This window comes from Symphalangus syndactylus, chromosome 22 (assembly GCF_028878055.3).
Source record: "Symphalangus syndactylus isolate Jambi chromosome 22, NHGRI_mSymSyn1-v2.1_pri, whole genome shotgun sequence".
NCBI lineage: Eukaryota > Metazoa > Chordata > Mammalia > Primates > Hylobatidae > Symphalangus > Symphalangus syndactylus.
In genome coordinates, this window is record NC_072444.2 from 13142173 (window position 1) to 13157323 (window position 15151).

The 15151-nt window shown below is 45.4% G+C and overlaps 1 protein-coding gene across 3 annotated transcripts in view; it reads right to left on the reverse strand.

Annotated features, from left to right (window-relative positions):
- Positions 1 to 11143: 11143 nt before the first annotated feature.
- The window catches only part of NIPAL3 (NIPA like domain containing 3), a 61710-nt gene continuing 57702 nt past the window's right edge, over positions 11144 to 15151 (reverse strand). For all 3 annotated transcript variants that reach the window (XM_055260973.2, XM_055260972.2, XM_055260974.2), the window contains exon 11: positions 11144 to 15148. In XM_055260973.2, the coding sequence (XP_055116948.1) occupies positions 14949 to 15148 (200 nt within the window). In that variant the 3' untranslated portion in view covers positions 11144 to 14948. The remainder of the gene's footprint in view (positions 15149 to 15151) is intronic.

Sequence of the window (15151 nt, forward strand, 5' to 3'; positions counted from 1 at the left end):
GCCTGCCTCGGCCTCCCAAAGTGCTGCTATTACAGGTGTGAGCCACCGTGCCCGGCCAAATTAGACACTTATCCAAGTGGGACATTCGACCAATCAGGCTGTTGGTGTCAGGTGATTTGGCTTGAAGTGAATTGACTCAGATCCCTGCCATCTGTATATCTCTCTTTTACTTCAAAGCTTTCCCATGCAGTGTTGAGCTGTCTCTTGATTTACAAGTCTTTGATTTTTCAAAAGGCAGCAGTGTACTGCAGGTGCCCACAGAGCAGCAGAGTCTATTTTCCTTCTTTCTTTGAATCACCGTAACTTATTTTGATGGAAACTGATGCCTACAACTTTTAGGAACGTGCTGTTTCTCTTAGATGAGGCATGTCTTGAGCTGGATTCAGAGCAGCTTTAACACTAAGAACCTACCAGTTTGTTACTTTTAGTCCAAAGAAGTGGGCATCGCCTAAGTGTCCTGGAAAGGCCCCCGCTGGACAGATATCCAGGGTCTGCTTCCTGGGCGCTGTGAGCTGTGCAGGGGCACAGCGCCCCACATTCTAAAGGGCCTCACACTTGGTTTAAATGCCCTGCGTTTATCATCTTGAAAACCTTAACCATCTCATCTCTGAATATTTTTCCATCTGTAAGCAAAGTCAGATGGGACAATGCAGCCGTGGGCAGATTGGCACAGTATATGTGTCTCCTGTTTTTTGCTGCCCATTCACATACAGCATTCACCACGCCCCTGAGCACCGAGTTCTGTTGGATCCATCACGTGTGCGCAAAGCAAGTCCAAGGTTAAGTGTGTGATGGCCGGGCACAGTGGCTCACACCTATAATCCCAGCACTTTGGGAGGCCAAGGCAGATAGATCATTTAAGGCCAGGGGTTTGAGACCAGCCTGACCAATATGGCAAAATCCCATCTCTACTAAAAAAATACAAAAAATTAGCCAGGCATGGTAGTGCAGGCCTGTAATCCCAGCTGCTCGGGAGGCTGAGGCATGAGAATTGCTTGAACTAGGGGAGGCGGAGGTTGCAGTGAGCCGAGATCGCCCCACTGCACTCCAGCCTGGGAGACAGAGAGCGAGACCTTTTTTTTTTTTTTTTTTTTTTTTTTTTGGAGACAGAGTCTTGCTTTGTTGCCCAGGCTGGAGTGCAGTGGCACGATCTCGGCTCATAGCCACCTCTGCCTCCGGGGTTCGAGCAATTCTCCAGCCTCAGGCTACCAAGTAGCTGGGATTACAGGCGAGCGCCAGCACGCCTGGCTAATTTTTTTGTATTTTTAGTAGAGACAAGTTTTCACCATACTGGCCAGGGTGGTCTCAAACTCTTGACCTCAGGTGACCTGCCTGCCTCAGCCTCACAAAGTGTTAGGATTACAGGCGTGAGCCACTGTGCCAGGCCGACTCTGTCTTAAAACAAGGTGTGTTATGTTTATGATTCTGCGGGGGGCGGGAATGGGAGTGGGGAAGGGATGGCCTAATGGGAGGCCATGCTTTCTCTTCAACCCAAACTTTCTTTAAACACAGAAAGAAGGCTGTGGACAAGGAGCCCTATCATGTCCTCCTTACTAATGCTACCTCCTGTGTCAGCCAACAGCATACACTGAAAATGATGACATACAGAGACAGGAAAAGGTGGGGCAACCCACAGTGTCTTTTCCTTTCAGTCTCTTTTTTTTTTTTTTTAAAAAGAATCGGGGTCTTGCTGTCACCCAGGCTGGAGTGCTGTGGTATAATCATAGCTCACTGCAGGCTTGAACTCCTGGGCTCAAGCTATCCTCTCACCTCAGCTTCCTGAGCAGACAGGACCACAGGCATGTGCCACCACTCCTGGCTAATAATTTTTAGTTTCTGCAGAGTCAAATTCCTGGGCTCAAGCGATCCTCCTGCCTCGGCCTCCTGAGTAGCTGGGACTTCTGGCGTTTCCTTTTAGTCCTTCTTGACTCATCAACAAGCTGAAGGCAGAGAGAGGTGGTAGAACGTGTGCAATCAATCAATGAAATAAACACAGTTGAGTGTGTTTCATGCAGGGTTCTCACTGTTCTGGTAAGAACAAAATACGTATGTATGAGCAATGAAACACAAATTCTATACTTCAGTGATTACAGGTACGAGTTAAGTGCTCTTATATTTGCATTTAAAATGAGTATTTCAGAAAACAAAGATGAATGGGTAAAAAAATTCATGCTAATCATTTAAAATTTTAATTTGCCTTTACTGAAAATGACATTAAGTAACACATTTAAAAAGTCAAGAGAGAGACTGTTGTTAAAGAGAGAAAAAAGCTTTTAGAAGTCCCTTGGTGGCACTTTTTCTTGGTTTTTGAACTAAGGGCCCCTCCATTTTCATTTTGCACTGGGTCCTGGGGACCGGGTCAGGAAAGGCTCCAGGTACGAGATACACTGCCTGCTCTGTCACTGCCAGGGCCACCCCCACAGCTTTCATTTCCCTTTCTTGGTTCTCTCGCTTCCTGCTTCGTCCTGACACTGTGAAGTGTCATTGCTCCCTCAGTTATAACATTCACCACACTTTATGTGGTTTGCTTTAATTTCTGACTGCTCTGCATGGGGGAGGGGCACTCTCTCTCCTTCTCCATTGTATATCCAGTGCTTAGCTCCTAGTAAGTGCTCAGTGACACTTACTTTTCATTTTTTACTATGAAAACTTCACATAGGCTGGGCACAGTGGCTCACGCCTGTAATCTCAGCACTTTGGGAGGCCGAGGTGGGCAGATCACCTGAGGTCAGGAGTTCGAGACCAGCCTGGCCAAGATGGTGAAACCCCATCTCTGCTAAAAATACAAAAATCAGCCAGGCGTGGTGGCGTATGCCTGTAGTCCCAGCTACTTGGGAGGCTGAAGCAGGAGAATCGCTTGAACCCGGGAGGCAGAGGTTGTGGTGAGCCGAGATCGCACCATTGCACTCCAGCCTGGATGACAAGAGCAAAGCTCAGTCTCAAAAACCACTTCATGTAGACATAAAATAGAGAAGGTAATTTAATGAACCATTGCCCTGTCTGCATTATCCTGCCATTCTTATATTAACTCAATTATTTTATTTTTTAAATTTTTTGAGACAGGGTCTTGCTCTGTCGCTCAGGCTAGAGTGCGGTGGTGCAATCATGGCTTACTGCAGCCTCCATCTCAATGGGCTCAGGTGATCCTCCCACCTCAGCTCCCCAAGTAGCTGGGACTCCAAGTGTGCACCACCATGCCCGTCTAATTTTTTGTATTTTTGTAAAGACAGGGCCTCTCATGCACCATGCATTGTGTGCATTTTTTTTTACCAGGTTGCCCAGGCTGGTCTCAAACTCCTGGTCTCAAGCAATCCTCTCCCCTCGGCCTCTTAAAGTGCTGGGATTGTAGGTGTGAGCCATTGTGCCCAGCCTCAGTCATTTTAGTCTCTCTCTTTCAAGCTGTTGAATTTCCTCAAATGGCTTGTGATTCTTGGTGGACAATCCCATTTATAAATAAAGAACTACAGTGCTTACTAGAGATTTCCTTTGCAGTTGTGTGCATTTGTTTACCTGAAGGCGTACCATCATCCCCTGAATGTGAGGGGGGATTTTCATCTTGGAGGAAGTGAGCAGGGCCTGGTCATCGGTTTCCTCCTCAGGTGCGTGAGCATGGAGCTGCTGGCTGCCTTGAGACAAGACATCTGCTGAAGGACGTGGGACTCGGCTCTAGCTCTCCACAGGTCTGTCTCCTGACAGAACAGAGCTGGAGGTCCATTCGTTTCCTCACCCCCTGCTCCAATATCCCTACCATGGGCGGTCCACAGCCAAATCTGCCACTCTTTTTTTTTTTCAGACGGAGTCTCTCTCTGTCACCCAGGCTGGAGTGCAATGGCATGATCTTGGCTCACTGCAACCTCTGCCTCCCAGGTTCAAGCGATTCTCCTGCCTCAGCCTCCTGAGTAGCTGGGATTACAGGTACGTGCCACCATGCCCTGCTAATTTTTGTATTTTTAGTAGAGATGGGGTTTCACCATGTTGGCCAGGCTGGTCTCAAACTCCTGACTTAGTAAACATTTTTGTATTTTTAGTAGAGATGGGCTTTCACCATGTTGGCCAGGCTGGTCTCAAACTCCTGACTTACTAAACATTTTTGTATTTTTAGTAGAGATGGGCTTTCACCATGTTGGCGAGGCTGGTTGCAAACTCCCGATCTCAGGTGATCCACCCGCCTTGGCCTTCCAAAGTGCTGGGATTACAGGTGTAAGTCACCGTGTCCAGCCATCTTCTGCTGTTCAGAGTAATTCTTAGGGTTGCTTCTGGGGCCGATGTTGTTCTGTGTCCATGGGACCTATAAATATTCTTCACATTAATCCAGACTGCTGCCTATAGCACACTTGTTCTTCTCACTGTCTAAGCTCAGAGCCACTCTGGAGCAGAGAGGAGGTGAATGTGTGTGCCTAGGTTGCCATGTTGAACAGGAACCACTAACAGATATTCTTGGCATGGTTAAATAATTGTTTTCTCTCCCACTTAAGGTCAAGGAGTATCTCTTTTTCAATCTGTGGTCTCCAGGGCTCATCCAGAGGCTCATGGGTCTGAGTCTCCTTTTTTAAATTTTTTTCCCTGAGACAGAGTCTTGCTCTGTCACCTAGGCTGGAGTGCAGTGGCGCAATCTCGGCTCACTGCAACCTCCGCCCCCCAGATTCAAGCAATTCTCCTGCCTCAGCCTCCCAAGTAGTTGGGATTACAGGCATACACCACCACGCCTGGCTGATTTTGTATTTTTAGTAGAGATGAGGTTTCACCATCTTGGCCAGGCTGCTCTCGAACTCCTGACCTCAGGTGATCTGCCCACCTCGGCCTCCCAAAGTGCTGGGATTACAGGCGTGAGCCACCGTGCCCAGCCTGGGTCTCCTTTTCATAGGGCCTCTCCTCCAAGCTGAGACAGAGCATCAGCTAGTGAGGCTGCCTCCTCAGTGCTTGAGTTTCAGGTCCACAGGGCCCCTCCTCCAAGCACCTGCATTTTAATGATTCCAATCTGTTATCTGTCTTCCCCCAGTCCTAGGGGTGGTGGCTTTTGACAGTGTTCTCTCCACAATACCTTAGCCCTCTTTTACCCTTTCAGTTACCTTGTGAAAAAAAAATGTATACCTAGTTAACAATTATGTATGTATTTATTGTAGAGACAGGGTCTCACTATGTTGCCCAGGCTGGTCTTGAACTCCTGAGCTCAAGCAATCGTCCCACCTCAGCTTCCCAAAGTGCTAGGATTACAGGCGTGGGCCACTGCATCCAACCCTAGTTAACAATTATTTATGTTAAATTTTCTGTTCCAATAACTGCTGTGGCTTCTGTCTCCTGACTTGACCGTGATAGACATGACTGCCAAAGAAATGATACATACCTGGGCTAGGCAGAGTGGCTCACGCCTGTAATCCCACACTTTGGGAGGCCAAGGCAGGCAGATAGCTGGAGTTCAGGAATTCAAGTCCAACCTGGGCAACATGGCAAATCCCGTCTCTACAAAAAATTTTTTGAATTAGCTGGGCATGGTGGTGCCTCCTGTAATCCCAGCTACACAGGAGGCTGAGGTGGAAGGACCACTTGAGCCTGGGAAGTCGAGGCTGCAGTGAGCCATGATCACACTATTGCTGTCTAGTGTGGGTGACAGAGTAAGACCCTGTCTCAAAATAAATAAATAAAATAAAGAAATGATACATGCTGGGCACAGTGGTTCATGCCTATAATCCCAGCACTTTAGGAGGCAGAGGCAGGTGGATCACCTGAGGTCAGGGGTTCGAGACCAGCCTGACCGACATGGTGAAACCCCATCTCTACTAAAATACAAAAATTAGCCATGCGTGGTGGTGGGTGCCTGTAATCTCAGCTACTCGGGACGCTGAGGCAGGAGAATCGCTTGAACCCAGGAAGCAGAGGTTGCAGTGAGTTGAGATCGCACCATTGTGCTCCAGCCTGGGCAATAAGAGTGAAACTCTGTCTCAAAAAAAAAAGAAAAGAAAAGAAAAGAAAAAGAAATGATACACTAGGTATATCAATGAAAGGACAGATGGCCTGGCCCAGGGAGTTTATGAAGACTGACAAGCTAATAGCTGTCACGATACTCAGAACCCAAGGAAGTTTCATTCTACGCAAAAAATAAATAAAGAATTTAAAATAATTGTCTATTGATATATAGAGGACTGAAATTTTTTTTAAAATACAGACTTTGAAATCAGTCATATGTAGGTTTGAATCCAGGCTCTGCCACTTACCCACCAGGTGGCCTTGGACAAATTACTGAACTTCCCTGAACCTCCGTTTCCACATGTGTATCATATAACAGGGGTTGAACAGCTTCCTTGTGGGGCCGTTGTGAGAAGAAAATGCATAAAGTATGTAAAGTGCCTGCCCAGAGTGAAAGCTCAACAAAGGATAGTGGACCTAGGATGTAGGAGGTGTTAAGAGGACGAGACCAGAGATCATGAGACCTGAGTTAAAGTTCTGAGCCTGCAACTGACTAGCCAGTGACATCCTCTCTGTGGCCCTCCCTCTCCTTACACCTGTACCAAGACCAGGTGTGGCTCTACAATGCTGTTCTCATCTTACCGGCCTGCAGCAAAATAGGCAAATAATGACAATGTCTGACATTTTTCATAAAGCTAAATTATTCAGTTCAGGCCGGGCGTGGTGGCTCAAGCCTGTAATCCTAGCACTTTGGGAGGCCGAGGTGGGCGGATCGCGAGGTCAGGAGTTCGAGACCATCCTGGCCAACATAGTGAAACCCTGTCTCTACTAAAAATACAAAAAAATTAGCTGGGCGTGGTGGCGGGCGCCTGTAGTCTCAGCTACTCGGGAGGCTGAGCCAGGAGAATGGCGTGAACCCGGGAGGCGGAGCTTGCAGTGAGCCGAGATCGCGCCACTGCACTCCAGCCTGGGGGACAGAGCCAGACTCTGTCTCAAAAAAAAAAAAAAAAAAAATTATTCAGTTTAAAGGATTACTATCTGAGATTTTGTTCTTCTTACTGTTTTGGTGTTAATGTCTTTTTTAAATGAAATGACAGGATAGTAGGGTATTTTTTTTTTCCTTTCTATGTTCTGGTTTGACAAAGTAAGTTTGAAGAAGAGCAAGGAGCTGAGACTTGCCCAAACAGATTGGAAAACATATTGGAAAGCCTCGATAATTGGAACAGTGTTACTGGTGAATGTATAGGCAGACCACTGGAACAGAATGGCAAGTCCCAAAACTATAGATATTTAGTGTATTATAGAAGTGGCATCCAAGTCTTTAGGGCAAAGCTGGACTATTCCATAAATGGTATTGGCATAGCTTGGTAGCTATCTCAGCAGAAAAAAGTTGGATACATACCTTGAACTGTGCACCAGAATAAACTCCAATGGCTTTCAGATGTAAACACACAACCAGACTATTGTCTAGTAAGTCCAACATAAAAAAAAAAAAAAACTAAAAAGACTCAAAGATGACATGGGGAATTCTTTTATAATCTTGGAGTAAGACCTTTCAAACTATGATTCAAAATCCAGAAGCTATAAAAGACAAGACATTCGATTATGTAATACAAATATTTGTATAAGTAAATAACATATTTATATAGAAATAACTATATGTAAAACAATAAACACAGAAGAAAAAGTCTCTTTCATAGTAAAAATAAATACTACAAGCAAATCAAAAGGCAAGTAACAAACGGGAGGGAAATAATTGTAGGTGTTATCACAAAGAAAAGGTTAATTGATACCAAAGAGCACTTTCAAATAAATAAGAAACCAAAAGAACCATAGAATGCTGAGCAAAGCATATGGACAATTTACAAAAAAAGAACAAATAGTGGCTGGGCGTGGTGGCTTATGCCGGTCATCCCAGCACTTTGGGAGGCCGGGGCGGGTGGATCATTTGAGGTCAGGAGTTTGAGACCAGCCTGACCAACATAGTGAAACCCTGTCTCTACTAAAAATACAAAAATTAGCCAGGTATAGTGGCACACACCTGTAATCCCAGCTACTTGGGAGGCTGAGGCAGGAGAATCGCCTGAACCCAGGTGGTTGAGGTTGCAGTGAACCGAGATCACACAGTTGTACTCCAGCCTGGGCAACAAGAGCAAAACTCCGTCTCGGAAAAAAAAAAAGTACATGAACATATGCAAAGATGCTTAGTCTCATTCATATGAAGAGACATTTGTGACTTGACAATTTTGATAGAAGATATTTTCATAATTATAAGACAATAGAAGAGATTGCTATCTAGTTTCCTGAATCATCCCAGGAGACCTACACAGCTGAGGTGTGGGTCAGAGTGCAGGGACAACCGCATAACTGTATTTCTGATGCTGTTGTTTAAAAGACAAACAGGAGAGTTAAAGATAGGGCTTTCTGGTTTTTTTGTCTTTTAACTTCTTAAAAAGTAATCCTGAGAATTAAGTGCATCAAAGTTTCTAGAGTGCCTCACATTTCAGTACAAGCTGGAGAAGGCAGAAAGCAATGCTCTATCTTCTCTCCTTACACCTGGGCAGCTTTCACAGAACTATGCTCCTACCTGAATACCTTATGGCATCACAATGGGAAAATGTTTGTTTCTTGGCTTGCATTTGCTTTATATTTATAATTTTAATATTCTGCTTGGTGCATTTTGACATTTAATAAGGTCATGACAGAACACGGTGCTGCTGCACCAAACATCGTCTTTTTCTTAAGCAAGCCTTGTACTTTGTTTTCCTTTTTTATTGTTTGTTTGAACAAAGAAAGCTGATTTTGTAGTGAAACTAATAAGAAACATATTAAAGAGAACAAGATTAGCTATAGAAATAGTAGCCTTTTGCCAAACTCTATAAAATTTTTGTTTCATGAAACCAAAAAGTAAAATAAAAACTAACTGAATAAACAAAAAAATTAATGAGAACAAGATTAACGACGTAACCTTTTGCCAATCTCAATCTAAATATTTTATTATTTCATGAAACCAGAAAGTAAAAACTAATAAAAATAACAACTGAATAAGCAGCAACAAATTAATAAGAAGATTAACTATAAAAAGTAACTCTTTGTCAATCTCTATTTTAAAATTGTACTGTTTCATGAAATAAAGTCTGAGAGTTGTGGATGATTCTAAAATTCCCTCCAGGTCTGTGACAGGCTGAATTTTTTTTTTTTTTTTTTTTTTGAGATGGAGTCTCACTCTGTGGCCAGGCTGGAGTGCAGTGGCACAGTCTTGGCTCACTGCAACCTCTGCCTCCCTGGGTTCAAACGATTCTCCTGCCTCAGCCTCCCAAGTAGCTGGGACCACAGGCATGCACCAGCACGCCCAGCTAATTTTTGTATATTTAGTAGAGACGGGGTTTCACCGTGTTGGCCAGGATGGTCTTGATCTCTTGATCTTGTGATCTGCCTGCCTCGGCCTCCCAAAGTGCTGGGATTACAGGCATGAGCCACTGCACCTGGCCGGTAGACTGAATTTTATTCCCTCGTCTGGTTAGCAGGTGGGACCATTGCAAACGTGGTCCCCAGAGACTCAGCTAATGAGCTTCTGTCCTTCAAGTCTGCACCTTCCTTTGAAACTGGGCCAAAGGTGATGTCCTAACCCATGGCAGACCTTACTCCCACTAAAATCCCGCTTGCCCACACCAGGAAAGGCAGCACAGTAGAGGGAAGAGCTCAGGTTTTGGAGTCAGGCAGTCCTGGGCTCAAATACTGGCTCTGCTGTTCACCACCTATGAGACCTGAGTCTCAATTTCTTTTCTTTTTGAGATAGGGTCTTGCTCTGTTGCCCAGACTGGAGTGCAGAGGTGCAATCATGGCTCGCTGCAGCCTCAGTCTCCTGGGCTCAAGCAATCCTCTTACCTCAGCCTTCTGAGTAGCTGGGACTATAGGTGCACACCACCATGCCTGCTAATTTTTATTTTAACTTTTAATTTTTTTTTTTTTAGTAGAGATGGGGTCTTGCTATATCGTACAGGCTGGTCTCAAACTGCTGAGCTCAAGTGATCCTCCTACCTTGGCCTCCCAAAGTGTTGACATTACAGGCATGAGCCCCCATGCCCAGCCAGTCTCAGTTTCTTCATCTGTAAAAGGATACGATTAAAATTTACCTCGTGGAACTGTTATAAAGGAGAAATGAGATGTAAAAATGAGGTCTTAATATATCATGTGGCATACAGTAAGTGCTTAATATATGAGTATGTATATATGACTGTATTTTTGTGACTGTACAAATAAATATATAGGTAACATACTACACCTGCCTTTGTAAATTGGAAACTCGGAATAAGAGACATATGTCCTTAGAAATACTTAAGATCAAAAGTGTTCATTATATAATTTAAAAAAGAATAAAGAGAAAAAAAACCCCATTGTTTCAATATAATACAGTGCCTTGATGGGATGCTCATATAGTTCCAAGACTTTACATATATTAACCCATCCAATCCTAAAACAATCCTTAATAATGCTGTTATTCCTGTTTCACAGATGAGGCACAGAGAGGTTAAGTAACCTGCCCAATGCTACACAGCTAACAAATGAGAGAGGAATCAAATCCAAGCAGTGTAGACAAAGAGTCTGTGCTTTTTTTGGGGGGTGGGGAGGGATGGAGTTTCACTCTTGTTCACTCTTGTTGCCCAGGCTGGAGTGCAATGGTGCAATCTTGGCTCACCACAACCTCCACCTCCCAGGTTCAAGGGACTCTCCTTGCCTCAGCCTCCCGAGTAGCCGGGATTACAGGCATGCGCCACCATGCCCAGCCAGTTTTATATTTTTAGTAGAGACGGGGTTTCTCCACGTTGGTCAGGTTGGTCTCAAACTCCTGACCTCAGGTGGTCTACCCGCCTCAGCCTCCCAAAGTGCTGGGATTACAGGCCTGAGCCACCATGCCTGGCCAACAGTCTGTGCTTTCAACCAAGGTGAGGGTTGCAGGGGAAGCTCAAGTGAGCCTCAGCTGCAATTATGGGCATCTCTAGACCTGTACTGTTAATATACGAGCTACATGGAAATGTAATTAGATGAAATTAAACATTCAGTTCCTTGGTTGCACTAGCCACATTTAAAGTGTTCAACAGCCACATGTGGAGAGTGGCTATCATGTTGGGCAGCACAGACATAGAACACTTCCATCATCACACAAAGTTCTACTAGACAGTACTGTTCTAGATAATTCTAGGTAGTATTAGCCAAACATAAGACACGAACTCAGCTGTCACTGCATGGATTTTTAATTAAATACCACTTCATAATGTTATTCGCACCTAGTACTTTTTTTTTTTTGAAAAATAAGACATGCCATAAGTCGTGAAGTTAACAAAATATAAGCATCCGCACAGAATATATTCTAAGGTGACTTCACTTACATCGCTTCTCAGACACACAAGTAACCTTTTGTCTGCCTATCAGCCAGTGTTGCAACAGCTTTGGAATTCACATGGAAGGCTGCCGGGCTGGTTCCCCAACACTAGCCTGATGGAATCCTGTATCCGCACCGCGCCATCAAACTGGCTGGTTTCCACTAGAAAAGCAATGGAGAGTCAGCTCTCCCATCTTTACCCAGCATTCAACTCCACACTGCAAAAACTGCATAACCTGAACCCCGATGTGATGGCAACTGAAGTTTAAACCCAGGTTTGGTGACCTTGCTTTAGGTACCTGGGCTGCTCGGAAGGGTCCGAGGTGTGATATTTAACATTGCTTGCAACATTCAAGAGGGCTTGGGGACGTCAGAGCCATGAGTAACAATAACGAACCAGGGCTATGAGTGGAAGCCTGGTGTACCCCTTCCCCATCCTAACAGCCAGTGCTGCGTATGGCCATCAGCAGACAGTCCATTTATACCACGGGACAAAGATTGGGAGGAACTAGCCCAAGACAGATGATGGCTCCACACCCACTGTGCTTCCTGACTACTCAAGTGACCTACGTGTGGCTTCCACTCAGGAAACCACCATTTAACTTTCTGCTCAGCCCTTGCATGGCTCAGATTGGTGCGATGACGCCACTGCTCCAAACCCGAAGGCAAGGGAGCTTCCCAGGCCTCAGCAGCAGTTCCTGGGTGGCACTGTCCCCATGATCTGAAGCAGACCTGAAATTACAATGCACTTTTATTCACTCATCTCAAGAAAGCTGGCCGGCCCAAGGCTAAAAGGCCCATACCCCCCTCCTCCAAAAAAAAGGGGAAGGAGGGGGGCAGAGTAAGTTTGGGAGCATATATGTGCCCAAATTATTACTGATCACCTGGGTTTGACCCATCTAAATAGCCTCCCTGCTCACCTTTTCTTTCTCCCTCCTGCCTCCACTCCCAGCTTTAGAAAAATCATTTGGGAAAGGAGGAATATATAAATAGCAGTGAAACCTGATTTTAATTTCCGCTTTTTGTTTTTTGTTCTTGCGGGCTCGGAGAAGGTAACTTATTCCCCCGTCTGATTCTTCCTCCACACTGAACAAGCCCTCCTTTTCAATCAGTGCTGATCCTGCCCTTCTCTTCCTCACGAACCATCAGTGGCTCCCATGTCCTCTCAGATACACTTTAAACTCCTTAGGCCAGGTATTCAAGACCCTTCATGATTCGGCCCCCACTGCTTATCTTTTTTTTTTTTTTTTGAGACATGGTCTCATTGTCACCCAGGTTGGAGTGCAATAGCGTGATCATGGCTCACTGTAGCCTTGGCTTTCTGGGCTCTAGCGATCCTCCCACCTCAGCCTCCTGAGTAGCTGGGATCACAGGCATGCACCACCACACCCAGCTAATTTTTTTAATTTTTAGCAGAGATGAGGTCTTGCTACGTTGCCCAGGCTGATATAAACTCCTGGGCTCAAGTGATCCTCCAGCCTTGGCTTCCCAAAGTGCTGGGATTACAGGCATGAGCCCCTGTGCCCAGCTTCCACTACTTAGCTTTGAGACTCATCTCCCACCACCTTCCCTGGCTCTCCTTTCTTTGCCCAGCTCCTCTTATCTCTGTGCTTTGCAAATGCTGGCCCCTCTGCCTTGGGGGTGATCACCCTACTTTCATATGCTTTATACAAATCTTAGATTTGCTGCTCATCTATGAGTGGGGCCAAAATCATCTCCACTTCTGAATACCCCTTTGGGCTCATGGTCCGACCTTTAGCAGGGTCTCCATGATGGTCATTTTCTGTGGCCCACCATTGCACTTCACACCCCTCAGAGATTCCTGGGTATTTGTGCCTCCCTCTGCTGGCCTGGAGGACAGGAACTGTCTTATCTTTGTAGCTTGGGTCTTCCAAATGCTTAGCACATAGTAAATGCCTTATAAATATTGTTGAATTGAGTTGATACTCATCCTAAGGGAAAGGAACCCACTGCCCGTTGCCGCCTTAGGCAGTTAAGACCACACAATACAGAAGTGGTTAAGACACAATACAGAAGTGGTTAAGACGCAATACAGAAGTGGTTATCACAGACAACAGATGTCAGTTTTTGAAGTCAAGATACTAAATCAGTATTAAGCACAATCCATAAAGATAAGTGATCTATCACACTGGTCTATTAACACTGTTATCATGCCTATTAAAGGCTGTCTAGGGAAGTGGTGAGTGTAGCTCTAAGTAGTATTCACTGGATGGAGAAATGCCACAGATCCTATGGGGATTATTTAACCTTGCAAAGGAACCCTAGTGAGGAAACTTTCTAGCAAGACTGCATGGGGCCCTGGGGGTTTTAGCAGAACATCTTTGTAAATTCTTAAGCTTTCCAGATGTGAAATCTCGGGATTGCAGCATCGCATCAGAATCACTGGTGGTACCAGTTAAGAATGCAGACCCGTGGGCCCCACGCCAGTCCCACTCAACAGTGTCTGCAGCTCGGGTGCAGGAATCTGCATTTTACATACACTTCTAGGGGATCCTTATGCCCATTAAAGTTTGCAAACCTTTATCTGCCCCTCTCAAAAGTATACCATCAGTCTAGGGGAAGACAGTCACATATGCAGCCAGGAAGAAAGCAACAGCCCTGTTTTTGAGAATACTTGCTCCTCCCAGACATATATGCGTGGGGATGAGGACCCAGAGAGTCTCTATTGACTTCAAGGAAATTAACCAGTAACTCGAGCTTGGCTTGTGGCTCTGTAATGGAGAGACGGAGGACAGGTAAAGAGGCTGTCTCTGAAATGAGGATCCCCATCTTTCCAGGGGGCACTGGTATGCAGGGGGAAAAAAACACATAAAGTGGCCAGATATTCTACCTATCCTTTTTTAAGTGGTGCAATCACCTTTTGTAAGAGTAACGGGGACTTTTCTTCCTTAATGGGCTGAAGCATCATCACACTCTCCTATCCTCCGTATTCTTCCCCTTCCCTTAACTTCCTAATTCCTTTGGGGGCAGGAGGCAGACAAACAAGTAGTCCTCACAGGACCAAAACCAAATTCGTTTTCAGAGTAGATCCAATTTGAACATATCAAGAACATCTTCCCTAGAAGGGCACAGATGACTGGAAGGCAGATGTACATTTCTGAAACACAAATGTCAGAACTTTCCACCCAGGGTTGGCCCAGCCTGCCATGTGAAGGCAACGCGAGTGCTATCACAGATACGGCATCAGGAGTGTCGGGGTGAGATCAGGCATGCACGTGAGGTGGAGGAAGACGAGATTTAGAGGTGTCCAGGCTTTTGCTGGATTTGAGAATTAACAGCAGACTCTCTGTCTTGTCTTAGCTCTGAAGGATACAGCATCCTTTGGTCACTGTCGGAGGAAGCTCGGTTACCATCCTCAAGGATGGTAGAAAGGCTTTCCAAATCCCGCTGGGCTAATCCAGGCAGAGGTTGGATTCTATCCCGCCCACCTGGAATAATGCTTCCATCCCCCTACCCTCATCATTTGAAATTTCCAAGACCAACATAACGCATCCTTTCCCAGAGACAAAGGCTTTTTGAGATCATCATCCATAGAGTTCTCAGTTAAAAACAAAATGAGACTTGAAAGGCAAGTTTTAGGATTCAGGGTTGAACCACTGTCAGCCTGGCGGGGACAGTTGTAAATAGAGGGAGGCGAGTCTCATTCCTTCTTGGTGTGCTCTAGGACTCGGTAGGGGACCCCAGAGGCACTTCTGGAGCCGTGCTCTTCTTGCATGACTGGCAGTGTGGCAGGAGCGTAGATCTCAGAAATGTTGTCATTGTTTTCCAGAGCCCCATAGGAAAAAGAAGATTTGAGGTCAGGCTGGACAGTCATCCCTTTATCGTGCATGTTCTGCATACCTG